Genomic DNA, 27,184 nt, shown 5'->3' on the forward strand with positions numbered 1-27,184 from the left:
GCAACATTCTCAGAGAAACGTTGCCGTGGAGTCTGAGAAAAGCAGCGAAGACCGCAGTCGTCATGTTACACCAGCTGAGCTATCCGACATCTTCCCTTCATCGGGCAACATTCTCAGAGAAACGTTGCCGTGGAATCTGAGAAAAGCAGCGAAGACCGCAGTCGTCATGTTACACCAGCTGAGCTATCCGACATCATCCCTTCATCGGGCAGCATTCTCAGAGAGACGTTGCCGTGGAATCTGAGAAAAGCAGCGAAGACCGCAGTCGTCATGTTACACCAGCTGAGCTATCCGACATCTTCCCTTCATCGGGCAGCATTCTCAGAGAGACGTTGCCGTGGAGTCTGAGAAAAGCAGCGAAGACCGCAGTCGTCATGTTACACCAGCTGAGCTATCCGACATCTTCCCTTCATCGGGCAGCATTCTCTGAGAGACGTTGCCGTGGAGTCTGAGAAAAGCAACGAAGACCGCAGTCGTGATGTTACACCAGCTGAGCTATCCGGCATCTTCCCTTCATCGGGCAACATTCTCAGAGAGACGTTGCCGTGGAGTCTGAGAAAAGCAGCGAAGACCGCAGTCGTCATGTTACACCAGCTGAGCTATCCGACATCATCCCTTCATCGGGCAGCATTCTCAGAGAGACGTTGCCGTGGAATCTGAGAAAAGCAGCGAAGACCGCAGTCGTCATGTTACACGAGCTGAGCTATCCGACATCTTCCCTTCATCGGGCAACATTCTCAGAGAAACGTTGCCGTGGAGTCTGAGAAAAGCAGCGAAGACCGCAGTCGTCATGTTACACCAGCTGAGCTATCCGACATCTTCCCTTCATCGGGCAGCATTCTCAGAGAGACGTTGCCGTGGAGTCTGAGAAAAGCAGCGAAGACCGCAGTCGTCATGTTACACCAGCTGAGCTATCCGACACCTTCCCTTCATCGGGCAGCATTCTCAGAGAGACGTTGCCGTGGAGTCTGAGAAAAGCAGCGAAGACCGCAGTCGTCATGTTACACCAGCTGAGCTATCCGACATCATCCCTTCATCGGGCAGCATTCTCAGAGAGACGTTGCCGTGGAGTCTGAGAAAAGCAGCGAAGACCGCAGTCGTCATGTTACACCAGCTGAGCTATCCGACTTCTTCCCTTCATCGGGCAGCATTCTCAGAGAGACGTTGCCGTGGAGTCTGAGAAAAGCAGCGAAGACCGCAATCGTAGTTCGAGCACGAGGTGGACGAGATGGATGCCCATAGGGTACCGAGACATCAGGTTCGATTTTTACTCCGAGTGGCCTGAGGACGGATCATCAAGGGATGGTTCGCGTCCGGAATTAACCCCCATCGTCAAAGAAAGCACGAGCCAGGGGCATGAAAAGATTTTTCTGTTTTTTTCTTCAGGACGATTTTTGACGGCATGGCAGAGGTGACGCAAGGAATTTTTTCCCTATGTGTTTTGAGAGTAAAACTGGGTTTCAAAGCTGATGCGAGACCACTATGATTATCACCGACGTCACAGTGGTCGATTTGTGAACGAATTTTGTCCACCTGAGAGTTACTTAACGTGCGCTCAAATCTCAACACAGAGCAAACACTATTTAATGTCCCTCGCGGAGGACGGCGCTCGGAAGACGGCGTGCCAAAGCAACCTGTACCCCGCCACCAAGTTGCTGGCGTGGTCGGCGGGGTTCGAACTCTCAAGCTTGACATCAGTTGGGGTAACACGCTACAAACCGAGTTTTGGAGGCCGATATCTGTTCTTTTCACGTATTCCATCGAATAGCAGCCAAACTGCTTCACCATTTGTCGTGGAATTTTCGATACCGTGGTTAGTGGTGAACGACAAATATAATGACACCATAGTTTGAAAATCAACTGGGAAGGATGTGACCTTTCCTTTAAGTACCTCATCGATCAAGAAGCCGAGTTCGACCTTTTAGTCTCCTTCTGGCCTTCTCTGTCTTCTGATAGCGCTTTTAATACCCGAAGCGTTACGTGTATGTTCTTAGCGCTCGATACAGTACCTTATGGATTATCAACAGGACCAGCTCGACGTTTGGCACCTCTCAATCTGAACTATCTTAAAGGGGTCGTGACACTTGATGTATTGGACTCATGGCATCATGCACGTATTAAAGACACTTATTGCTGCTCGTAAGCTCGTGACTTCTCCCACCTGACTGGTGTGATATCGGGTCCCAATGAGTTTAGATAATCGCGAGGTAAGACGTGCATTCACTTAAGGCTTAGAACGTGGGTGTACGTGGATGCAAGTAAGCGTTTATCCGGAGTCATTTGAGGTGAGATGCCACAACCCCTTTGACCGCTCAGCAAAGCGTTCTGGTGGTAAGGTTTCATCAACTCGCGTCCCTTCGGTCGACGCCTTGCCTGACGTTCTTGACTGCCACACGCATTCCGAGCGCATGAGAGCTCACCATAAGAGTTGAGGGCAGGTAACATTTCCAATATTACGAAAAGAAAAACGTAGGCACTTGTAAGCTGCGCGTGGAGAAGTATTGCAATAAAAAGTACACTATTTTCTGGTTCTGGGAGAATGATATGCGCTACGTTTTGGTGTCATGCGCAGTTCCATACATATTCTAAAGCCGAGTAGAGAAAATCCTGATACTCCAGATCAATGGTTCTCAGTCGTCCATTGTCGAGAACCCCTTCTGCGCTGAGAGGAGTGATGGGTGGCCGCTTCAAGATCCACACGGAGAAGAGAGCAACAGCTACAACAACGACTTTATTACGGGATGATGGCTGGATGAGGTCGTGCCATACGTATATTCCGTCTGGGCAAGGCAACAGCTACGAGCACAAACTATACTGTTCAAAACTGAGTATTTAGTATTTTTATTGCACGAGTACCAATGGAGGAATGGTTAGCCCGTGACTGCAATATTTTTGTAACCAGTGCAGTCAGGCGTGGAGCAATATTACTCATACCAAGTGTCATACCACAGCCACATGCCCTCTTTCACGAGCGGCAAGGACCAACTTTCAGGCGCTGAGGTCACCACCTCAAGAAAGCTATCAAGCGTGCGAATTCACGTAGAAAGGTCAATAAGGAGACTGAAAACATTTCGCATTTTTGAAATGGTTCTTCCCACATGTTATTTAAAAAGGCCAGGTGGCACGAACACGTGTACTATTTACAAGACCCTTCTACACTTAAGAAGAAAGGCCGTGGTAATTTCTACCACCTAGGTCAACATAGCGTCTGATACAGGGTCTAAAAGGATGGTAAAAACATTTATCATATATCCAAATTGCTACAAAAAGGCGTACACCCCCCTCACTCACCGAATCAGAAGCGGTTACCCAATCGGAAACAGGTAGGACTTTGCAACCTTTTAGGCGCAACATATGCGACAACTATTACTTCCTGAAAGGTGTAACTGCTCCACCCTTTTTTCTAAGAGTGTAGTATGTGCTGCACTATGCAACCTACGAATGCCACATGTAGCAGAACGTGCAGCACATGCCGCACACGTTACACCACATTGTGTTGATAACCATGACTGTTTTTTTTTTTTCGTTCTATTTGTGAATATATTTTTCATTCACGTGTTTCGTTTATGACGTTAGTTTGTGCTCTGCGTTTCACTCATGGAGCACTCAACAGTCGTATCTTTAGGGTGCTGCACTTGCTGTTTAGCAGTTCCGTGGATGAATTTTTTGGCCCTTTGGGTTTTGGCTATTTGGCTCCCCACAGTTATGTCTGCTTATCTGTATCATTGAGGCAAATAAATACGAATACAAATTTGTGTCCTCACTGCTAGTAAGGCTTATAAACAAGACCGTGTTTGGAGCAAGTTTCTGCAACGAATAATGGTTGGTGTTGAAACATCGGAAGGACCTAGCTGTCACTGCACTGTTTTTGTAATTCGAGCTCGATTGCATTACCTTCGTTGCCTCTAGCAATCCCTTTGACTGGCCGTCAGTACATAGTTCTTGTACAGCCAGTGATCAAGGTGTCTGTCGTTTTCTCTTTCCTGGTTTTGGCTATATTTCAAATGAGGGCTGCCTGCAGGAGTCCAATGCTAAGACTCAGTGCTTTTATTGTTTGGCTAATTAAAGTAAAAAGTAGTTATTGATCAAAAAGGAAAAGACGTGTAGAACAGCGCAAAAACGAATTTTGTACGTGGTTTTTAATCTATATTTCTATGTTATGGTAGTGCACTGAGTGTAATAAATATACAAGTTAAATTCATCTGAAGATTGGTTGAAACTGTGGGTGATGGATGATTCAATCCATATTTTATGTCGGCCTCCACCGTGAACAGAATTGCTGCAACATGACTCCAGCACTCACAAAGGCTGCAAGCAAAACATCCGTCAATCATTATGAACAACAAACGACCACCATTAACCTGGTCTGTTTCCCATTGCCAAGAAATAATGAATCAGGTTCTGGAGGCTCGTTACAGTACATCACGCGCTGATTTTAACGGATAAGGTAGTAGGCAGGAAGTACACGCTTGCCGAGAGACTCAAATGTTTCCCAGGCAACACTTACCCTGCCACGCAGGTGCAATGCGCGTTGGGAATTGTTCCATCGTTCTGCATCAAGGTCCAGAAATAGTAAAGCTTTGACAGTTTTTGTCTGGCTTCTACTGTACTCGCAAATAAGGTAACACCATAGCCACCAGTTCCCACTTTGAAGGCACACATATTACTTTTCCACTTATGAACAAGTTGTAGCTGTCATGCACTTTGTAGGTTTTGAATTGTTATCTGGTGTAGTATCTCATGCCTTCGACGAAATGCACGAAAATGTCGCGATCTCCACGCGTGCCCGCAGCCTGTAGGTTCCTCGGAAGACGTACTTCCGAATATCTTCGTCCATGGGGTCTGGAAGCTCCTCATCTCGGAAACGCAGTTTCTGTCTGTGCCGCTCTTGCGACGTGATATCAAGATTCTTAACATAACTACTGTACATTTACGAAAACTAAACGCACAGCAATAAATAGTTGCAATTATAGCAATAGCAATAAGCTTCCTTGGACGAAACCGTATAGCTACAAGCCACATCGCGGAAGAACCGACCACAAAGCCGTAAACACTTCACGGAGAGGCGGTCGGGAACGAACAACCGGAAGTGCGCGTGGGGTAGCCAATCACCGGTGGCGGCGGTTTGTTTGACACATAGAAAGGGCGAGTACCGTTCGCGTTCTACAGCGGCGTGTGCTCTCCACTCCCCATCTGCAGACGCCGTACACACTCTTCGTGGCCGCCATATAGCGTGTGGTGAACACGACCATGACACTTGCGCCCCTCTCCAGCGCCGGAGAAAATGTTTCTCTTAGTGGCCGCTGCAAGGTCGCGGCGTCACAAGTAACCCCCACATCAGACGCCGCTCCACGTGTTGATACGGTAGTTTTCGTTCCTGACTTGGGTGCCTGTTTCTACCGTGTGAAGTTCTGGTTAGTCGCATGTCGTCCATTGAGTGGTTTGTGATGGTGTACTGCACCGTCCCACTCTGCAAGTCGAAGAAAGGAGTGTCGGACCCGAGTATTTCGTACCGCGAAAGGTCCTGAAGGTGTCGAGTGTATGCGCCACGTGATTGTAATGAAAAAGCAAAGTAGATGCGGTGAGATTTCTGCCAAATAGTCAGCAGACAAAATTAAATGGAATAAAAAGAAGTGTCTGTTCAGTTATGTGTGCTGTGTTCTTTGTACAACTTTGAATTAAAACCAACTAAAACTGCATGCTGTCCAGTAGTGACAATGAAATGACAGCTAACATACTCATTCGCAAAGTCAAGTAACTACGGGTCCACGCATAAATGTTGGAGCACGATCGCGCATGGCAATACAGCCGCGTACATCAATTACTACATCCTTTGTGGCGTTTTATGGCCGTGATGCTTTTGCGCCACAAAACACACAATCACTCATCTCAGTTCAACTTCGTATTATCATCGGTTGAAGCACAGTGTGAAGCGATGAATGTTTTACCAAGGATATTCGTCAAATGGGGCCCCCGGGATACCACACATCCTGTACAAGCACTGTCTCAAGCAAGGCAGCTCTAGGCGCGAAAATTCATGTATTTTGCATAAAGTAGAACTAACTTGCGCTAAGCATGCACATTACACGTCTTTCGCATCAGGATACACGAAAAGAACGCGTAGACATACGCACAAAACAATGCTAATAAACATTGCCGATATTACAGCAGCCCTCTCCCGTTCGCTCGTGGGGTGCGCACGTGGCCCCCCTAGCGAGCATGTTGAGCGCGAAACCGGTTTTCCCTGCTTCGGGCCGCGGACAGCGGACCCATAGGGGGATCGGCGAGTGTCATGGTCGTGCTTCTATAGAGCAGGTCGTGGTGGTGTCTGTACTTGAACCGCGCACGGCTGCCGTCTTTTTTCTTTTTTACAAGGACGTAACTTACGACAACGACGCAGCGTGGCTCCTGACGTCTTTTCATGTGCTCTCCGATTTGCTGCTGCGACAACCAATGGAGCGCTGAGTCGGAAGTCAGGACCTACGCTGTCCTTCACAAACAGGTTCCCTCATACAGCTATCGCTGTAAAATAGTTTCAGCTATCCTCAATGATTCAGTAGTTCAATAAGCAGTTTTTACTCCGGTTAATAAGTACTCACTGCCTATCTCTGGTTAATCGTGTATATGCCATCATTACCTTGCCCACCCACGTGCACGGTGACCTATCGTAATATCGCATCATGCTCTGACTCCTGCACATTATATCGATATTGAAAACCAACAATATTTGTATCTGTTTAGGCCTTGCACGGCATACCAGGATCGCCCTCCCCCCAAGCAGGCCAAGATACCCTCGACGTTTTAATGATAGGTGTTTCACCATTACGTTCTGCTGCAAAGACGTGTGGTCAGATTTTGAGGGACCACGTTCTTCGGCTCGTCAGGTAAGCTGAGTTTATTAGAAGAAGGTGAAGGCCAATCACATCCTAGACATCTTTTTTTACGACATAAACGCAATGACATAAGGATATGTGCAGTCTTTGAATTTTTCTCCACACAGAAAACTGAATCCGTACGCGGTATTGTTTAGAAGTACATACATGGCGCCACCGGATTGCATGCAACCAGCCTGCACGCCTATCTGCAAGCTCCCTGGGATGTCGATCTGGAACGGTAGCGAGATTGATGACCAGCCATCTATGGTACGTTCTGCGACAATAGAGGGTCTTAGTAGACCGTTTTTGCATCTCCAATATGATACGCGGTACGTCGTTGCTCTTATGGCGCATGCGCGGCGTTACCGGAGTACCGCTTACGCATCGCGGGTACGAATCTCCTCGTGTAATAGCGTACGCCGCTTGACTATAGCATATCGAAGGGGTCACGCGAGTTGCGGGTCCCCCGAGAAGAGGAGTTTAGGGTAGCTACGCGAAAATCAAGATGGAGGTGCGTAACACTTCTCAACAGCGTAACACCGAAACGCTTCACAGTTCCCGGTTGGGGATTTCTCATATGGGAACAATGTGATGTTAATTATCCGTACCGTCTGCTTCCACAGTGTAGTAAAACGTCAACAGCGTCTGTCCGTCGTATCGTGATATCGTCTCGAATTATCGTATCGTGTACAGTACCCGGATGTAAGCAAAGACGCTCCAAAAGCCGGGTATCATAACTGGAGAATACAGCACTGCCACCGACTTAACACAACAACAAGAACGACAACAACAACAAAAAAACATTTATTTAGACGTTCGGTCTCCTATGCGGGAGACAGTTAGGGACGAGAATTGAGGGGCAACCAGATCAGTCCTGCTAGTTAGGGGTTTGTCGAGGCCGAAGTGTGGTCCAGGAAGTGGGCCAGTGTTGGCGTTGCATGCTGTTTGGTCCCTTTGGATATGCCAGGATTCGAGGGACTTTCTAGGTCCCCACCGCTGTTCACGTGCCAGGGTGACCGCGCCTTTTAGTCGAACACGTGTCCCGTTGTCCAGCAGTGGTGCACGAGCTACGTCTTTGACCTAGTTGCGTTGGTCGCCCTTTCCACGGTTTCTGCTCTTCAATCCGCGTGTCTCGTTTCCTGCTAGTCTCGCCCACGTACGTGGCGTCAACGTCCAGCCTGAGCCTATAGATGACACCGCTTTGGCTACACGGCGTGTAGCGTGTGGGATCTTTGGGCCTTTTTCATGTAGGGTTTGAAAGAAGCCTTTATCACCAATGGTAGAGCGCGCCGGATGCGCTTAGAACCTTCTTGACGTACGGAATTAAGGCGGCCCCATTGTGAATAGAAAGACGTTGCAAACTGGTTTACTAAAGCTGACTGTTAACACTCGAATGAAAAAGACATTTGCCTTATACTAATACGCTGTGATGTGTCACGTGTTAAGAGATTGTCAGTCAAGTTCTCTCGCATAACCCTGAGAGGGGACGGCATTGGCTCCCGTTCCTTTCTACAGGGATACAGCAGACCTAGGGCAGTCGTACGGCCGCTAATCGAAAAATCGATTCTCACATTTTTTAAACAATGTTATGTCGGTGCATATGTGGGCGATATTACCAACCCCCGTTTAGTAAGACTGGGTTTTACATTTCGTACCAGAACACCAGCTGTATAGAGTAAGGACTGAACCGTCCAAGACGACCTATGCATAAATTGCCTGAAATTGCAAAAAAAAAAAAAAAGAAAGAGAGTATGAAAAAAGATTACGATGACCACAAGAGTGGAACCACAGCTAATACCTACCTCGATTACATTTTTTGTACTCCCGGTATTTTAGCCCTGTAAGAACTGAAATACAGCCGAAGTCCCTTTCCCACTGGTGGCTCGATTAGACGGGGCAGTACGGTACTTACTCGTATCCTCATGCTGATTACAAATCCTGAGATATCATACCGAAAGATTCCATGGAAGCGTTCTTTCTCAACACAGGTGGACGCACTGGAATTCAAGGGTAGCGTCTTCTTGCCGTCAAGTACGCTATCTATGCTTTCATTCAGCCCACGAGGGCGCATGATACGGATGCCAGGATGCTACCTATGTGAGTGGAGTGAAGGCCAACGCAACATACCCCAGTGCACGCAAGCCTACAGCATGAGAACTGCTTCATATGTGAGTTTTGCGGTTAGAACGAGACTGCGTGTAACCAACACAAATGTACATAGCATCCTACAGTTTCAGGGTATGTCTGATGTTTCTATATGGGACTCGTTGCTGCTTCCTTTCATTTCTCGCACCACATGGCGGTTTTAAACCATATTTGCCCAGTGGTTAAAGCATTCGTGCTTCGTATACCCATGCATATAGCAAAATGAGGCTGCTGGTGCAGGTAGGTAGCGCCAATCTCTTTCTGCAGCGGACTGTGGGGCCTCATGCGCTGAGCTGTTTTCCAAATACACTTATAATAACTACGGATCGGTAATTTTTCGTAAGCACCGTCAAAGGAACAGACCCCGTGCAACCGTTCCTGAATGCGTTTATTCGAAAACTCAACGTGCTGGTATCCATCCAACCAAAAAGGCCCAACAAAGCACTACGTCACACAATGTAGCGAGCCACCACCTTCCTTTCCGTCGTTATCAAGACTATGCTACAAAGTTCACACAATCAATTAACAAAGTGGCAACATACTCCCCCCAAATGAGTTTTCTCATTTCCAGACGTCCGACAGTTCCAGGGGATAAAGCAATTGAATGGGTCGTCTACGTGTTGTCTCGTTTGGTAGCCGTACGTTGCACGCCCTGACCTTGCCGTCCCTGCCGCTAAATAGCTCTTCGATTCTGCACAACTTCCACAGCTGACGTGGTCGATGCTCATCGTGCAGGTTAACAACGTCGTCGATCTTTAGTGATGTTGACGATGAAGACTTGGTTGTTTTGGATGCATGAGCTGAACGAAGCTCTCCTAAATATTGTTTGCGCCACCGTTTCCAGAAGTGAGCAAGATCTTCTTGCCAACTGCTTCATGGGCCGTGCAGCGTAGCTTCAGTAGAAGTAATCTCGTCGCGCTTGGGCGTTGGTAGCGACGTCAACCGCTTTCCCACGAGAAAAACGCTGAAGAAAGGGGGGTGCCCTCTGCACTGTCCACGTAAATGAAGGCCATGGGACGTGAGTTTACCACTGCCTCTACTTCAGTTAGCACTGTACGCATCTCTTCAGCGTCCAGAAGCCGCCTTCCCAAAACCTCTTTCAGGGAAGTTCACAGCCCTTACTAGTCGCTCGTAGAAGCCGCCCCACCATGGGATCCGTTCAACGATGAACTTCCATTCGATCTTACAAGTAGAGAAATGATCGGCGTTCCACAGGCCCATCAGTTCACGTTTGCTTCGTTTAAACGTCAGAAAGTTGTGCGAATAGATGACCCGACAAAGTCCTCTTCGAAAGACGAATCTCCGTAAGGCCTGAAGGAAAGCCCTGGTCGACATATCGCTGGTTAACTCCAGGTGCAGCGCCCTCGTAACTGTACAGACGAATAACACGATGTAACATTTGCCGACGTCTTCGTCCACTTTGACGACCAGAGGTCCCGCAAAGTCAATTCCCACGGCTTCGAATGGCCGTGACTTCGTTATCCGGTCCGCTGGTAAAGGGGCCGTCGTCTGGTCAGCTGCCTTAGCCTGGAGCCGTTTACAGGTGATGCACTGGTGGATCACGCCCTTAACCAGTTGGTGCGCCCGTATGAGCCAAAATTTTTCACGTATGTGAACCAGTGTGTCCCTTACACTGGCATGCAGCAAGCGGTGGTGCACCTGCATGACAAGCAGCTTGGTGTAGTGGTGGCTTCCCGGTTAGATTAGAGGGTGTCGTTCGTTATACGTCCCGTCACTGAAATGAAGTCGCCCACCTATACGAAGAAGCCCGTCAGTGTCGAGAAATGGCGCCAGATCCCTGAGAGGAGACTCATTCGGTAGCTTTACGTTCGTATTTATATTGCTCATTTCACGATGAAACGTCATGTGTTGTATTCTCTTGACCCAGTAGGCCTCCGCCGCTTCTATTTCGTCCGTGGAAAGCGGACCGATCCTTTTCTCTGAACTCCGGAGGTTGTGCACAAATCGCATGATCCATGCTGTAGTCCTGTGAAGTGTTACCGCCGAGTTGAACTTGCTTGCCTCCAAAAGAACGGGCACCGGTGATGTAACTGCGCTCAGCACCTCAGTTCTCCGTTCTTCACGCTCTTCGCCGGAGGACCGTGTTGGCGATTGCTCTACTGGCCACCGGTTATCTCCGTAAACCAGTCATCTTGGGCCCTTCCACCAAAGTTTGTTCTCCACTAGGCTTTTGGCCGTGATTCCTCTGGTCAAGAGGTCTGCTGGGCTTTCCTTGCTAGGACAATAGTGCCAAGGGTGAGAAGAACCATTTTCTTGAATTTCGACCACTCTATTTTGTACGAAAGGTTTCCACCTGGTTGCGTTCCCCTGGATCCAGTACAGAGCAATCATGGTGTCGCTCCATAAGTGAATTTCGTCGGTCTTCAACTTGAGATGGCTGGAAATGTACTTAAGCAGCCTCGATGCGATGAGGCACGCCATGAGTTCCAGCCTGGGTAATGTCAGCTTCTTCAACGGTGCAACCCTCGCTTGTGCCAGAAGTAACGAAGTGGTTGCTTCACCCGTTGCATCCTTGACGCAAATGTATGCAGCTGCAGCGTATGCTAAGGGACTGGCGTCCGCGAAGATATGCAGCATCCGGCGGACAACTTTGCCATCCACGCCGTGCGCATAGAATCGTGGAACTTGTATCATCTCTAGGAGCGGTAAACCCTCGCACCACTTGTGCCCTTTCTGCTTTATGTCGTTCGATACAGCATCATCCCAGTTGAGCTTGAGCTGCCACGTCCGTTGAAATCAAATCTTTGCCTTCACAAGGAAAAGTGAAAGGAATCCCATGGGGTCGTAAAGTATTTTCCGTTGTTTGAAGAAGGAACCGCTTTGTAGCCTTCCGCTGCTGCGCGAATTGGAGCTCATAGGAACATCAACGCATCCACTGCTGGATTCCACGTCAGACCAAGCACCTTGTGGACCCCAGTGACTTCACCCAATGGCGCGGCTCCCGTCGCTTCAGATTGAATACGGCCTCTCATCAGACTGCTGTTAGACGCCCACTTGTGGAGCTTCATGGACGCTGCTCAGAAGATGTCGTTGGCTTCTCGGTAAATCTTGTCGGTTGACTCCGCCGATTCTCCAACTGGGAGGTCGTCGACGTAGAGAGACGTCCTGAGCAGCTGGCAGGTGCTGGGGTACTTTACTTCCATAGTCTCGATGTGGTGTTGGAGAGTGGTTGCTAGTAAGAAAGGGCTCGACGTTGTGCCGAACGGCACCCTTGTCATCCGAAACGTTACGATGTCCTGCAAAGGATGACCAGGTGTAAGAGTTTCCTGCAGCCAGGGGAAACGGAGCACGTCCCTGTTGTTGTCGTTGACGCTAATCTGTAGGAACGCCTTTTCAATATCGGCCACTAACGCTACCCGATACTTCCGGAAATTTAGCAATAAGGCGACCAAATCCGAGTTGAGGTTGGGGCTACTCTCCAGGTTGTCATTACAGTGTCGTTACAGAGTGTTGTTACAGTGCACCACCGCACCGTCTCCACTGACCGGACCCTGGACACACCAACAAAACGCTGTTTCAGTAGCCCTGAGTCCCTTTCCAAGGCTTAAAACCTTCCCACTGACGAACACCCAGTAATAGTCGCAACCGCAGCAGTACAGGATAAAGAAATGCTTCTCGCCACACCCGATTGTACGTCCGCGACCAGCAAACCAAGGTCTTCCAGTTTTTTTTTTTATGTCCTTGCTGACTCTTGGTAGAAACTGTTCGCAAATTTTGTCCGTCTCGAGAACTTCAATCGAAAAGTTCCCTTTAGTTCTTCTTTCCCGTGTCAGCAACACCCTTCTGAAAGTGCGCTCGGAGAGTCGACCTCCAAAGACTTCCACGGTGAGATCTTCTTCAGCCAGAAATTTGTACCCCAGTTTCCTAGACATTCTTTTCATGATAAGGAAATGATGGCTTCCTCCATCAAAAATGATCCTTGCTAGCGACGTGGCCCTTCGGCCAGCTACGCAGGCTGCTGCGGTTTGCATGAGAACCGTGGTATTCTCTGTGCTGCTAGCGGTAGAGTGCAGACTCACCGCTGCTGATGAGTTAACAGCGTCTTCTATTTCTCCACTATCCCTGCGCGGCTCCCCCCGCTGGTAACCCGGATCGCAAACTGAAAATGCATGTCTTGGGCATCGCTGACAGAGTATCTTTCTCTTGCACCCCTTAGTGACAGGTGATACGGTCTGGTACATCGGTAGCATCTCCCTTCCAACTTTAGTATTTCCTTTTTCTTGGTCAACACAATATCGGCGTCACAGTCCTCGGTTCCGTGTTTTTTGGATTCGCAAAATAAACAACTCGGTCGTCCTTCAACGTGCTGCAATGCCGCTGCTGAAGCTGCGTTTTGTCTCGCCTGTTTCTTGTGAGTCACGCCCTTAGGGTGACCCCCGTTGTCGGTCTTCTGCACTGAAGCTAAACGCTCTCGGCTCTCCACTTAAATCCCCAGCAATTGCAGAAGATCCGCCACCTTCTTCCCATACTTCGTCACTGCGGACTCTGAAGTCCTAGTATTCACGTTATCGCCGCTTTCGTTGCTCGACGAACTGTTGGTCCCTTACTGTGTAGAGTCCACCGCTGTCTTCCGACTGTACTGTAGAACAAGGTCCTTCAGAAGGGACCGCAGCAGTACAGGATAAAGCAGGGAGCAGTAGGAATCCTCAGCTACACCAAGAACGTTCAGATTACGCATGTGCGCTCCGAGACGGTCATGAAGCTTTCGTAGCAGGTGCACATCCCCCGATGACAGGATAGGTAGAATGTTCAGGAGTGCCTCCATGTGCTCTTGTATGATCTCTGTGTCAGCTCCAAAACGTTGCTGAAGGAGTTCCACGGCGTCCTTGTAGCACCCGCGGATACATGCAGTCCCGCTATCGCCGCAGCTGCGTCGCCCGTCAGCAACGACTTCAAGTAGCTGAACTTGTCACACAGAGACATGTCCTCGTTTCGATGAAGCAGCCTGTCGAACTGCTCCCAGAAAGGGTGCCAGTTCTTCTGTTTCCCATGGAATTTCAGCAACTCCAGCCTGGGAAGCTTCACTTTCACTGATCCTCGTTCTGTCATCGCAGGCGGTGGCATCATTCGCTGAACCTGACTACCTTTGTACTTCAACTTTATGCAGGTGACCACCTTATCGTCGTACTCGCATATCTTGTCTTGCTCCTCTTGCTCGACGCCACTTTCTTCAATTTATGCATCCACACCGTTGAGTTGGCGTTGAAACGTGAGCAAGCGTTCGATCAGCATCTCCGCGTCCTTCGTTGCAATGTGTCCTGACCCGCCAAGTAAACCGTTCGCTACGTTGAGCAGAGCAGACGGGATAGTTGAGACCGAAGAGGGCTTGTCGCTTTTTCGTGGAGTTTGACATACATGCCTGCCCTTCAACGCTGTCCAAAGTTCAGTAAGTCGTTGCAGGAGTCCTCTGTCCTCCCGGGTTTCGGCACCATATAGTAACTACGGATGGGTAATTTTTCGTAATCAGCGTCAAAGCAACAGATCCCGTCCAACCGTTCCTGAATGCGTTTATTCGAAAACTCGACGTGCTCGTATCCATCGAACCAAAAATGCCCAACAAAGCATTACGTCACACAATGCACGCGAGCCTCCACCTTCCTTTTCGTCGTTGTCAAGACCATGCTACAAAGTTGACACAATCAATTAACAAAGTCCCAACAACACTATTTTGTTAGTGTCTGCGTGAGCCCACATTACACTACTCTGGTTAGATATTTGGAAGGAAAAGGAATGATAGCGCTGCACGTAGACATGGATACTACCGGTCCATTACTCTATAGCATAAAAGGGTGACAGTTGGAAGGGCGCCCCACGAAGTAGGCCGCTCTCATTAGCCTTCGAGAGTATGGTGCTGCAAAAGCAACATCTAAACCCGTGTTCATGTCCCATATTTCACATTGTCAGTCTCTCATGTTCGCGCAATGTTCGTAAAGTCTACATCCCCATCGTGGTTTCGAAAAAGGGGTTGAACACGTAGGCGTTTCTATTTTCTGAAGCGTTTATTTATTTATTTATTTATTCTTGTACCTCAAGGGCCCACGGACATTACATGAGGGGTGTACAAAAAAGTGGCGAGTTCAGTAAGTGGTACAAAACCAATCTACAACAACACCTGCGAGCTACAATTATAGCACAAACTTAAAATTGTACAATGTTTACACATAATGGCCTACACTGTTTCATAGCCTACACATATTACTTTTATTTCGAAATCAAATAACAACGTCGCCTGTCTCAACGTCGTGCAAAATCACAACTCATTTTATTATTTCTATCATAATTCGTCAGCTACCGCAGAAATGCTCTGGACAGCAGCTTGTTGTACAGCCTTGCAGCTGGTTTCGACGAGCTAGTCGCGCACACCTGGTAATGGGCACACCTGGGAGTGGTGTGGTAGCCTTCGCACCCTCCTTTCTCCACTATCCGTTCAGAAGACTGCAAAATGCTCGGAATATCTAAGCATCCACTGCACCTATCGCTAGAACGAGAAATTAGCCGAACGGTATATTCTTACCCTTTTCCGACACCCGTACAGCAAAGGTAGACGAAACCCGAAGAACAGCACTATGGAGTTGAGAACCAGGCTCTAGTCTTTTCACTTCTTGGACGGGAACCCTTCTGAGGACGTCCTGAAATGGTCAGAATATCTTTGTCGGAATGTGACGTAAATAGGATGTCTTGTGGATGTCTATTTGCGATGTCCGTTGGGACAATAAAACCGTACATCCTGTAGATATCCTGCAGTCATCCTGTGGCTCATGTCTCATGTCAAACCAGAAGTTGCGATTGAAATCATGTGGTATGAATTCCAAAAGTATGTGGTGGGTGTAATTCTCTCCTGACTTGCATGCCAGATTAATAATACAATGTACGTATTGTATAGCAAAAAGGCAAAACAGCTAAGCTCTATTGACATGCTACACGAATATTTTAATAATTAGCCCAAGACTCATTTTGTTTCTGATTACTTGATTTAATGTTTTTTGTGGATCTCTTGGATGATCCATTCTTAACTGGCATGAAGCATGGAGTCTTGCCTCAATCTGATCTCACTAATGAATGATTTCACACTAATTGTGTGTCGTCCCAAACAGCACAGAACACAAAAGGATATGTACAACAGCATGTTAAAATGGTTAATGTCAAGTGCCACTGTGGTTGCACAGTCCTTTGGCAAATTTCACTGCAAGATTTGTGCAAAAACGTCTGAGCAGACAAGTCGAAGTTACACGGGGATTGAAGCATTTCCCGTCACTCACTCTTGGCGTATTGTGTGTGACGAGACAAAACAGTAGACGTCATAAGACTCTTCAGCGCAGTTAGAGAGCGCGGATATCAAGTCACTTCAATTTCCCACTACCTTAGAGGGAATTCAAATACTGCAGTTATTGCCCTTTGTTTGGTTTCTGTGTCTTCAATACACTATTTAGGAAATTGTCCAAAGTGTGCAAATAATTCATGCTCAAAGATAAAAATAAATAAATAAAATAATAAAACATAAATTAATTAACTAAATAATAAAACAAATAAGTAAAATAATAAAATAAATATATACCAAAAGTTTACAAAGTTGTGCAGACAACTCCAAATAACTGAGTATTGCAAAAACTGATTGTGCAATACGATAGTTCCTGGCTTTAGTTACGTTGCGAGACGTGAGCTTTCCCGGTCCTTCAAACCGAAACTTAACTATAGCCACAGTGCTCTCATCGTCACATGCGACCAAGCGGCATCGGCATCAACTCGGAGTCGGTTTTGAACTTGGAAACTTCTGTTGGCGTAGCGTCTACGCAGCCTGGTGAATTGTGTTTCCTCCTGTCCTTCAACTCTTCCGAACGTATAAAAATGTGAACGTCTTTTCATCTGTGTAGTGAGGTGCTTCCTTGTGCATTTTGTTCCTGAAGCTTTGCAGAAGCTCTATTACGGCAAAGGGGAAGCGGCGTGTGTAGAACACAAGTCGCAAGTTCCGAACCGGCTGGTATAGTGATGACCAGATATTTATCTATAGTTATCTGAACTGCATTCATGATGTGTACTCGTGCTCCACTCGAAGCGCTTAAAATCTCTAGTATTACCAACGTAATCTTGCCATGTTTACCTGATGCAATGATGCATGATATGCCTATGTTCTGTGTAAACGCTTAGAAAATACTGATTTGCATCGCATGGTTTCGGTTCGGCTCTAGTGATCCCAGGAACAGAAGCATTGCGGTGCTAGTCAACTCTTTCTATCAGTCAGTTTAACTACGTATGCAGAAACATATCAAACTAGGCGTCATATAATTACGTGAGCTTATGTCTGGAGCCTGAAGGTTTCGGGAAATATTTTTTTCCAAATTCGGGGGTGAAAAATCGCAGAAATAACCATATGCTCTAAATTCATGCGAATTCTGGGTAGAAATCTTCCTTTATGCTAAAGTTCAGGATAAATCTGACTCTATTACTCAAGCAAACTGTGCAGGTTTCATAGAAATGGTGATGTAATTGCGTTTGCTGCCAAACAAGCTAGTGTGCATCTTTTCAGTTCGTTTTCTTCAGTTTGTTTTTGAGTAAGTTCCGGTGAGGGCAATTTTCTTTGTAAAAGAACTAATTTCACCCTAAACAGGCAACCTTCAATATGGATTGTAGATTCGGGGAATTAGCTGGTTAAACCCTTTCAGGCTCTACTCATGTTGATACAGCATATGCAGGAAACATCATGAGACCGCAGGGACACCAACAGTCTTCCGCATAAGAGAGGAAAAGTCTCAATTATGTGTTGTGTTAAGTCAGTGGTAATCTTTTTCTGTAAGTGTGATGAGCTTTTGGAACATTTCCTGCTTTTAGGTTCAAGAGCTTGATTAGCTTGGCGGTAGTGAAGTAAAGCAATCTACACGAAAGATACTCGAGTAGTACCTTCTGACGAACTGCGTTGCTGCAGAGTTCAGCTGGGTTGTTCAAAAGGGCAAGCGGAAGTTTGTGTGGCAAACCTGTTTCAGTACAATTGCCTACTTAATCTATGCCTCCAATATTCCTTGGTGGCAGTTACTGTTTATACTACATGTCAGCTCTACCCTGTGATATCTTCATGTTAGGATGCGAGCAATTTTCACATTTTTGGTGTACCAAAGTGCCTGGGCTAGCTCGAATCTATATGCCCTTTATGGTGCTGGTAACTTAATTAACCGCCTTCGTTACTCAGGATACTCACCCACTTAGATGAAACACCAGTTCCTACATCAGCTGCTCATTCCAAGAACTCGTGTTAACTTGATACATTGTTAACTAGCTCATTGCCAGGTGATATACAGATGGGTTTTTTGAGTGGGAGTACAAAATATTCAATAAAATGTTTTGTCACAGTGAACAGGCTTGTGTGATGGAGCAGCTTGCATTATAAGGTGTATACACAACATACGGGGCAGGGGGGCATACTGCATTAACGTTCTGGAGTGTCCAGAAAAACATCCTGAGATGCCTAGAAAAATATCCTGAAAATGTCATAAAGGACGCCACCAGGATTGCCCAAACCAAGTCCCCGGCTGTTGCAATCGAAGTACGAATGATGTCCAATAGTATGTCATCAGGACAATCCGGGATATCTTACGGACATCTGATTGTCCAGTTGGTGACATCATATAGACATCCTCAGGATGTGCCTTGGTTGTGTGGGGTGGGCACAATCCTCCCGTATCCATTCGCGTTTCTGGAACAACCCACCCTTGCAGAAGCTTCTTCTTGCGTTGAAGAATGTCAACTCCTTTTTGTCAGCGCTTTTTGGCCACCAGGCCGCTTCCAATACGTTCTGCAAGTAGGTCATGCCCTTCAGGGCAGCTCCTCAATCTCCCCTTTATCTCAGCCTCTGACGTAACCTAACGCGGCACATGACTGGCGGACCTCCAGCACAACAAACTGGACGCGGAGAGCCCACGTGGGTCGGCTCACGTGGCAAAGAAGCAACGAAGTAACCGCAACCACAACATCAGGCACGTTGGTTACTTCGCACCGACCGGTGAGTGGAGGAACGCTGCCCATGTGACTTCTCCGTCCCCTCCAGCGCAAATGTTCAACTTGCATAGCACATTTCCGCTGTTATGACCACTGCTCCACCTCATCCAAAACAAAAGGAGACCTCGTATGACTCTGGGTGTTCCTCCGTTTGGCAATGTATTGTGCCCTTGTCTGCAAAAATAGGACGTTTCACGTAACGAAAAAAAAAATCGTATTGGAAAAATGACCGTATCCTTTGGTGCACGGCCAAATACGTATGAAATGAGATAGCATTACGAAAGACAACGACTCCAGAAGCGGAAGAAGCGAACTTTCTGGAGTTTTAGCTGGTCGGCTGCACTATTCGGAAACTATACGATAAAGGAAGCTCTAAAATCAGAGAGCAACAACGACTTCAAAGGAATCGGGTGATTGACTTATTATGTTTTCAAGTACGATTCCTCTTCGTATGGGTGCCGTTCAATTCAGGCGACGCCGAGAATGGGCAGTCTATAGTGTTGTGGGAGATGTATTCCATGCAGCACACACACATCGCATGAATACAGAGTCTCTCGTTGTGCCGTTGCGTGTGGTTGGTCCACATACCCATCACACATGCACACCACACACATGCACACTCATCCACACCACATTCCCCTGTGTCCGTCTCCGGTGCCGCACGTCGCATAAGCGGGCTTCTGCGCGCCGACGTTTACGTTTGACTTTGGCAAGTGTGCGTATGGCGGGTCGGTTCGGCAGTAGGCTTAGGCGGGAAACGAATAGTTATACGGAAGTAATGCGAGGTTCAGTATGGTTTAGTATTGATGGAGCGTCACAGGTATTTCTCCAGCAACGGTAGTACGATTTGCCGCACGCCGTTTACTGGCCCTCTCTGCGGCACGTGTCGGCAGACTCGTGCATACATTCGGCATACATTCATGGGCATTCGGCATACATTCATACATTCATTCGGCATACATACATACGGCAGACATTCTTGCGCAAAAAGCGAGGAAACTACAAGGCGCTGAACGCATACAAGCAGAGATCAAGCGGACTTATACCCAGTGACACAGGACGGGCGCTCAGTGTTGCTTGCAACACGTCCTTCACGCGGCGGTACAGAGCCGCTGCTCCTCACATTTCAAAAATTTTTGCGAGGTCTGCGCCCTTTTCAGTCGAGATATTCCTTAACTACGTTTTTTTATCGGTCAATAATCGTAAAAGTAACAGAAGCCTGCAACCAAATTTCTTCCGAAGTATAAAATAACTGTGGTATTTAAAGGTTGAGATTGAAATACGATATCAAACCACAGACCAGTGTTTTCGAAAGATCTCTAGAAGATAATGAGGCCTGTGCAGGACATGGGAAAACATGGGGATGCGTCGCAAGCGTATTATGCATGCCGAATGAGGCAGCAGGGTGTGTTATTAAAATTCCCTCTCGTAACTGCACGCATACCTCAACAACTCACGGCATCCCCCTACTCTGACTCCGGTGTGGCAAAATGGTTTCCAATGTCACGTGACCACACATTACGTCCCTGCACAAGCCTCATTCACTCGCGACTACTCTCCTCCTTATCAAACTTACGTGCCGCAACAGTTGGGTTTCACTTGCGCTTTTGCATGCAAAGCATATTATAATTCAAAATATTGAGCGTCAACTTTTCACTCTTCGCATTTTCCTTGACATGTCGGAGGAACTCGATTCGATTCGAGAGCATTCGAAGCACGATGTTTTTTCTCTTGCAATATTTTTCGCTGTAGGCCCCGATACGTAAAACAGTGGTTCCGAAAACGTGCGAAGTAAACTTTGAAAGTTACGATGTTTATTTAATTAGTGAGCGTATGCAAATGAGCCGTTCACTAGTCAGTTCATGGCCGATGTCCAAAGGATCTTTACCAAAGAGAAAGTTCTTCGATGGCGCCAATTATTTACGAATTATTCAGCAAGGGGACCTTCGTGAAACATGTTCGACCGCGAGAGCGGTGCACTTAGAAATGGTCGAACGTCGGTGAGGTCGGTTTTCTTCAGGGCGTTTCGAAGATTCATCGCGCGCCAGAGATTGTGCTACCTACAGCGGCGATGTCCCGTCTTTCAAACGAGCCAACAAGGACATCAACGCTATGCTCAAAGACCCGATTTTTCGGAACTTCACAGCAGCCAAGATAATTCGTTGGCAGTGCATCGTTGAACGATCATCCTGGTGAGGGGGATTCTATGAACGCCTGGTGACACAGAACTCATAATAACTAGAAACCGAGCCAGCGAAGTGGGGCGTCTCAACAAGTAAGCCGTTATGACAGATACGGTAGGCCAATAGTATGCTACGAACGATGTCTCCTTCGACTTCCGTGCGCCGTTCTGGAATGTCACAGCACGAGGCTTAAACAGTACGATACTCGTTCCTTACGGAATAAGACTCAATCCAAGGGGACACGATGAGAGCAGACAAAACAACCAGACCGCACACTGCGCCCAGAGGAATGAAGCACTACTTGGATTGGACTGGATACCATGGCGCCGAATGCGCCTGGCCTTCACGCGTTCCAGTTCTGTGGCCGAATGCACAATATCGTTCACAGCACCTCCCGGACTTCGACATTGGGAGGAGGTCTCGCCTCCGTACAGCTCCTTTTGTCTCTCCCATTGCTCTATCTCCCAGCTTTTCTGCTAGCCCCTCTGGTTATGATTTATATGCCTGGTGAGGAGCATCAAGTACTCATTACGAAAAGCTGTTGGACGAACGGTGAAGCCCAAAGAAACTCAAAACCATCCTAGTGGAGATCGAATCAATTTTAAACAATCGTCCGCTAACGTATGTTTACGCGGATGCTGAGAGTACCACTCCTCTGACCCCTGCAGCAATTATTGGAGGCAGGAATATCAAGCATTCAATACGCGCAAGTGGCACCTATGTCAATGACGATATCATAGAAACCTGGTTGTTTCGACAAGAAGCCGCAAAGCGGCAATTGGCCAGATGGAGAAAGGATCGAGTACACAAGAGCTGCGTGGCGTTTTCATGAAGCGCGTCCAGCGCGAACCATTCGCGCGTGTGCGGGGGCGTAGTATTAGTGGAAGAACAAGGTCCTAGCATGTTTCGCAGGCAATGTCAAATTGACAAGGTGTTGCACGGCACATCCAACATCGAAGAGCTTGTCAGTCAAGGCTACCAAATCAGATGGTCATCCGACGTCCGGTTCAACAGCTATACCCATTGGGAGGGTGCATCCATCCCCAAGGCGGGACTTGCACACAATCATCGTATAGGGATGACAAGGGAGTGGGGAGCTGGGATCACGCCCCCCATTGCTATCTGGTAGCGAATTCCACTGGGACACCAATTTTCGCCCGTCGCTGGGTGGGATTTTTCCTCCTCTTCTCTATCGTGTACCGCTGAGGTAATTGATGAGACAAAAACTTTTGTCCCTGCTCCACCAACGGAACATTAAACTCATGCCCAGCTTCTGCCAATGGAACAGTTTTTACGCGTTACTGGGTCAAAACTTTGACCCAGCTCTGCCAATGGAATGCGCCATCAGTTCGCGCCCAGCAAGAAAGAATGAAGTCTTCTTGTCTCTGTGGCTCCTCGTCTCAATGCCCAGGAATACATGCGGAACGAGTTTAGAAATGGCCGCGAAAGTGGAACCTTTTCTACAGGTATCATGCAGAAGCACGAATTTAACTGCTCAACAGTGAGCATATTCTCTACACACACAAAATATTTACTCAAAAATTTCATACAGATGACGATGTTCTGAGATGGTACAGCTTGGGACAAAAGCTTACGGAACACGGCACCTGCGTATTTTTTCATCGGAGCGGCCCCCTCCTAGCTATCAGGGAGAGATCGAATAAGAAACGAGTGGCCGGCAATTCCATCCATTGTTCAGTATGTGTGCCGACCTCGGTGTGCTGCTAGGTTGCCGCTCCATTGGAGAAATGTGACACCCTGGTTTTCCGTAAACTTTTGTCCCTAGCTGTACTATCTATGTCTGTCATTATATATGTATGTTTACATGCGTTTGCGTGGCAGGTGTGGAAAATGCTGTTCAAGAGAGTGTTTTGCTTCACTTCAGGTTTGTAGAGGCGGCTACAGACACTGTGAGCTTAACACGTATGCCATTCAGCACTCAAAGGACATCCACGGGGTGCAAGAACTCTCGCGCAGCATTAATTTTACTAGGATACTCGCATACGAAACCAACGCAACGCTAACGTTTAAGGTATGAAAAACTGTAAGTATAGAAGCCGGTGATGTAAAATACTTGGTAGCAGCAAGGCCTGGTAGCTCCCCGCGTTAGATCATCATTGGCAGACAAGCCAATGATGTCCATGTGAATCGGCTGTACATGGCGAAAAACTTAGACCGCCTGTTGCGGGCAACGATGGAAAGATGGACGTTATTGATACAGAGCAATGCCACGCACTCTCGTCCGTTTAGGTATCCTTGGACTGCGACTTGTGGTGGCTGCCCTGACGACTTGTACAAGATTCACCCTTGAAACCTATTTCAGTAGGAATACTCTTCAATGTACCTAGTTAATTTCAAGACACTACGAATCTACAATATGTGGAATTTGCTGTCTAACTGGCACAAAGTGATGCGCTCAGATGCGGAGGAACAGCACCAAAAGGCAAAACCTAAGCGAGCAAGGCACCCTAAACTACGTCTCCTGGTCAATGCCCATAATGATCAACCGTCGAGTTCAATTAACATCCATAACCCTCCTCGCCTGCTATGACGTTGAGACACCAGTCCGCTCCTGGTGCTTCCGCAGACCCCGAGCATTAGCCAAAATGTCCTTCAGGCCGAGAGTCTGTCCTCCGTCACACTAAATCTAAAGCACCTCTATCTTCTGCAGGCAAAACCACAGAACAGCGAAGGGATTGTGTGTACCTTAGATGAAATGCGCATGTAGCGCCCAACCAGAACAGTCCAAGGTCATCCTTTTCTCGAGTTTCTTTTTTCTTGAAATAAATTAATGAACCGAGCGTATTTGGAGTAACTTAAGAAATGGGTACACGTTACTGCAAGTATTTGAGTTATGATACATACCTGATTGCATGCATCAAAATCGCAGTCATCACGCTCTCAGGCTCTCCTAAAATACAACCACCGTTTTTAATCGAAATTGTAACTATGCTAATTATGAGCGCTCGTCATCCTGCACTACATTTAACTTAACGAACATTACATGAAGCTAAATAACGACGCCAGCGGCGTAGCCAGAAAACTATTTTAGGAGGGGCACTATGGGAAGTTTATATGGGCGAAGATGATTCCCCCCTTGTCCCCCTCTTCCCATGGGGGAGTAATTACAGCTTCTAGTCCCTAGATTGCAATTACTCCCCATTTTAGTCCCCTAAGCGTGAAACTCAAGGTATCAAATAGTCACAGAACTTGGCACACAGACTCCTGGATGCGAGAGTCTACGTAAATATATGATCCTTCATGAACTCGATTGTATAAGGTTGTATAACCTAGCTAACTTAGCTGCAGTTTGCCACACACACAGAGGAAAACAATAATTGGTTCTTCTTGCGAAATTGTGCCCTACGCGTGCCGCAAGATTTTATATAACTCGACATGTTACGGTTGACTGTTCATTCAAATGATTTTCATTCATTCATGCACAAAAATTATGCACCTGATACTCTTAGCAGAGACCGCGAAATGCGGGCCCGTGCATTTATTTCCTAAGTGGTCTATTTTTTGTGGCAATGCGTTTGGTTCCCACAAGGCCTAAAATGACTCCTTTTTCTTTAACACCAAGAACGCCCCCCAAAAGTCAAATGCATGAGAGTGAGCGATCGAAACAAGCAAAACTCTCACTGAAGAGGTGTAGAATGCGAAGGAATGTTGCCCCTTGCATGGAGTAAACATGATTATTCGAGCTTATCGCCACGACTACGGAATCCTTAACAGCGTATGCTACCAGGCCGTAAGAGCATCGCTACCCATTATCAGTTAGTAGTAATGGGGGTGTCGTACAAGCATGGGGTCCACTCAGCAACCTGGACCCCTGGGCCCTGCCCTGAGCCCTGCGCGTATTTTTCCCCGCGCGGCGCGTGTGCGGAGGGTTGTCCGCGTGCTTATCGGCGGGGGGAGGGCTGCGTGCGCGCTTAGCCTCTCACATTTTTGAGCCTGGGACAACTTCTTTCGACATTTTTGAGCGCTGGCCGATTTGCTTCGCGTATTTTTTCCCGCACCCGGCGGGCGGCGCTCGGGTGGAGGCGCTTACCGGTGGGCGGCGCGTGGCGGGAGGGCTGCGTGCGCGTTTACCCTCTCACATTTTTGAATCTTGGTCTCCGACTTTCGTCATTTTTCAGCCTGAGCCGACTTGAATCGTAATTTTTTTTTCAGCTACAACAGGTCTGCAGTAGGCTGTTTACATGCAAAGGATAGCCATACACAAAAGTACAAGTGAAAATATATTTATTAAAGTCATTAGTGTCAGAAATTATGTTATGACTCTGCGTGAATGGGAAAAACTTAGCCAAAAATCTGAAGCAGAAGAAACACAATACAATACACGTAACAAAGAATATACTCATTACAGGTACGATGCAATAGCATTGAAGGGGTATCACAGATCAAACACAATATTTTTTATTAGTGATAATCACGCAAGTTTTCAATTAAACAGAAGGAGTAGCACATTTTATTCAAAGAAGATATTTTTAATCAATACTATTACAATCAAAATTAAAAGTTTTATTATAAAAAGTCTAACATGACCACCTTAGCGGAGTTTTAATTACAAAGAAGATATGTTTAATCTGTATGATTACAATCAAAATTAAAAGTTTTATTATAAAGTATTATTATACGTGACCACCATAGTGTAGCTTTAATTGCAAATGCCGATAGTTAATTGTGGACAGCAGAGAACCTGGAAGACCACGGGACACGAACACAAGAGGAAATAAAATCTATAACACTACATTTAACCAAAGAAGATATTCCTAATCAAAACAACATAGTAATCTATCATTTTAAATATCATAAAATCATTGAAGACGGGAGGCGTCCACCTGTTTTGTGACAGTTATGAACATTTTCGAGCGCAATAGGGAATCTAAGTTGATTATTCCAACATTACACAATTATCCTATTTCTTATTAAGTGAACAGCATAGACGTAAGGAAATAACGAGAAACAAAACGATCAACAGCTAATAGAGAACCAAAACCCATCACGTGAACAAGAGGTACACAAAGGATTAATAATTGAAAACAATCTATCAAAAACGAGAAGCATGCACGCACTTAACACTGAATAGCAGAGAAACACTGTAAATGGCGCATCTGCCAACATGTAAACAACAGACACATGCAGGAAAATAATTGAAAAATAATCTATCAAAACGATAAACATGCACGGATGAATAGCAGAAAAACACTTTGATGCACATGATAAATTTAATACAACACAGAGCTAACGCTGAATAGCAGAGAAACACTCTAAACGACGCATCTGCCAACGTGTAAACAACAGACAAGATCAACAGCTAATAGAGAGCCAAACTCCAACACGTAAACAAGAGGTACACAAATGATAAATAGTTGAAGAACAATCTATCAAAACGAGAAACATGCACGCACTTAACACTGAATAGCAGAGAAACACTCTAAACGGCGCATCTGCCAACGTGTAAACAATAGGACACACGCAAGGAAATAATGAGAAACACGATCAACAGCTAATAGAGAACCAAACAGAGTAATCTAGCATACAGAAAATCAGAAGAAAAAATCAAACTCATCAGAAAATAAACATGTTAAAAATGAACTTCACCACATAGCACGCTCCTAGCCGACAACCAGATCTAATGTTATCTGCCTTGATTTGTTGAAGACGGGTGCCGATAGATGTATGGAAGACCACGGAACACGAACGACAAGAACACAAGAGGAAATAAAATCTATACCACTACAAAGAAGATATTCTTAATCAATATGATGACAATCAAATTACAAATTGTATTATAAAAAGTCTAATATTCCTATACGTGAGAACCATCATTGCAATAGCGTGAATATCTGTCATAACATTTCGAGCAGAATAGGGAATCTCAGTTTCATATTCCAACATTACTCAACTTTTAATTAATCCTTTTCTTATTAAGTGAACACCATAGATGTAAGGAAATAACGAGAAACA

General features: G+C 46.6%; 1 protein-coding gene across 3 annotated transcripts in view; it reads left to right on the top strand.

Moving 5' to 3' along the window:
* Positions 1–27,184, top strand: part of LOC135388338 (uncharacterized) — a 66,292-nt gene that overhangs the window by 29,826 nt on the left and 9,282 nt on the right. For 2 of the 3 annotated variants that reach the window (XM_064617830.1, XM_064617829.1), the window contains exons 5-8: positions 6,742–6,884; positions 7,001–7,142; positions 8,864–9,043; positions 23,097–23,243. In XM_064617830.1, coding sequence (XP_064473900.1) covers positions 6,742–6,884; positions 7,001–7,142; positions 8,864–9,043; positions 23,097–23,243 — 612 coding nt within the window. The remainder of the gene's footprint in view (positions 1–6,741; positions 6,885–7,000; positions 7,143–8,863; positions 9,044–23,096; positions 23,244–27,184) is intronic. The other variant, XM_064617831.1, reaches the window with a different exon arrangement.

This window comes from Ornithodoros turicata, chromosome 3 (assembly GCF_037126465.1).
Source record: "Ornithodoros turicata isolate Travis chromosome 3, ASM3712646v1, whole genome shotgun sequence".
Taxonomy (NCBI): Eukaryota; Metazoa; Arthropoda; class Arachnida; order Ixodida; family Argasidae; genus Ornithodoros; species Ornithodoros turicata.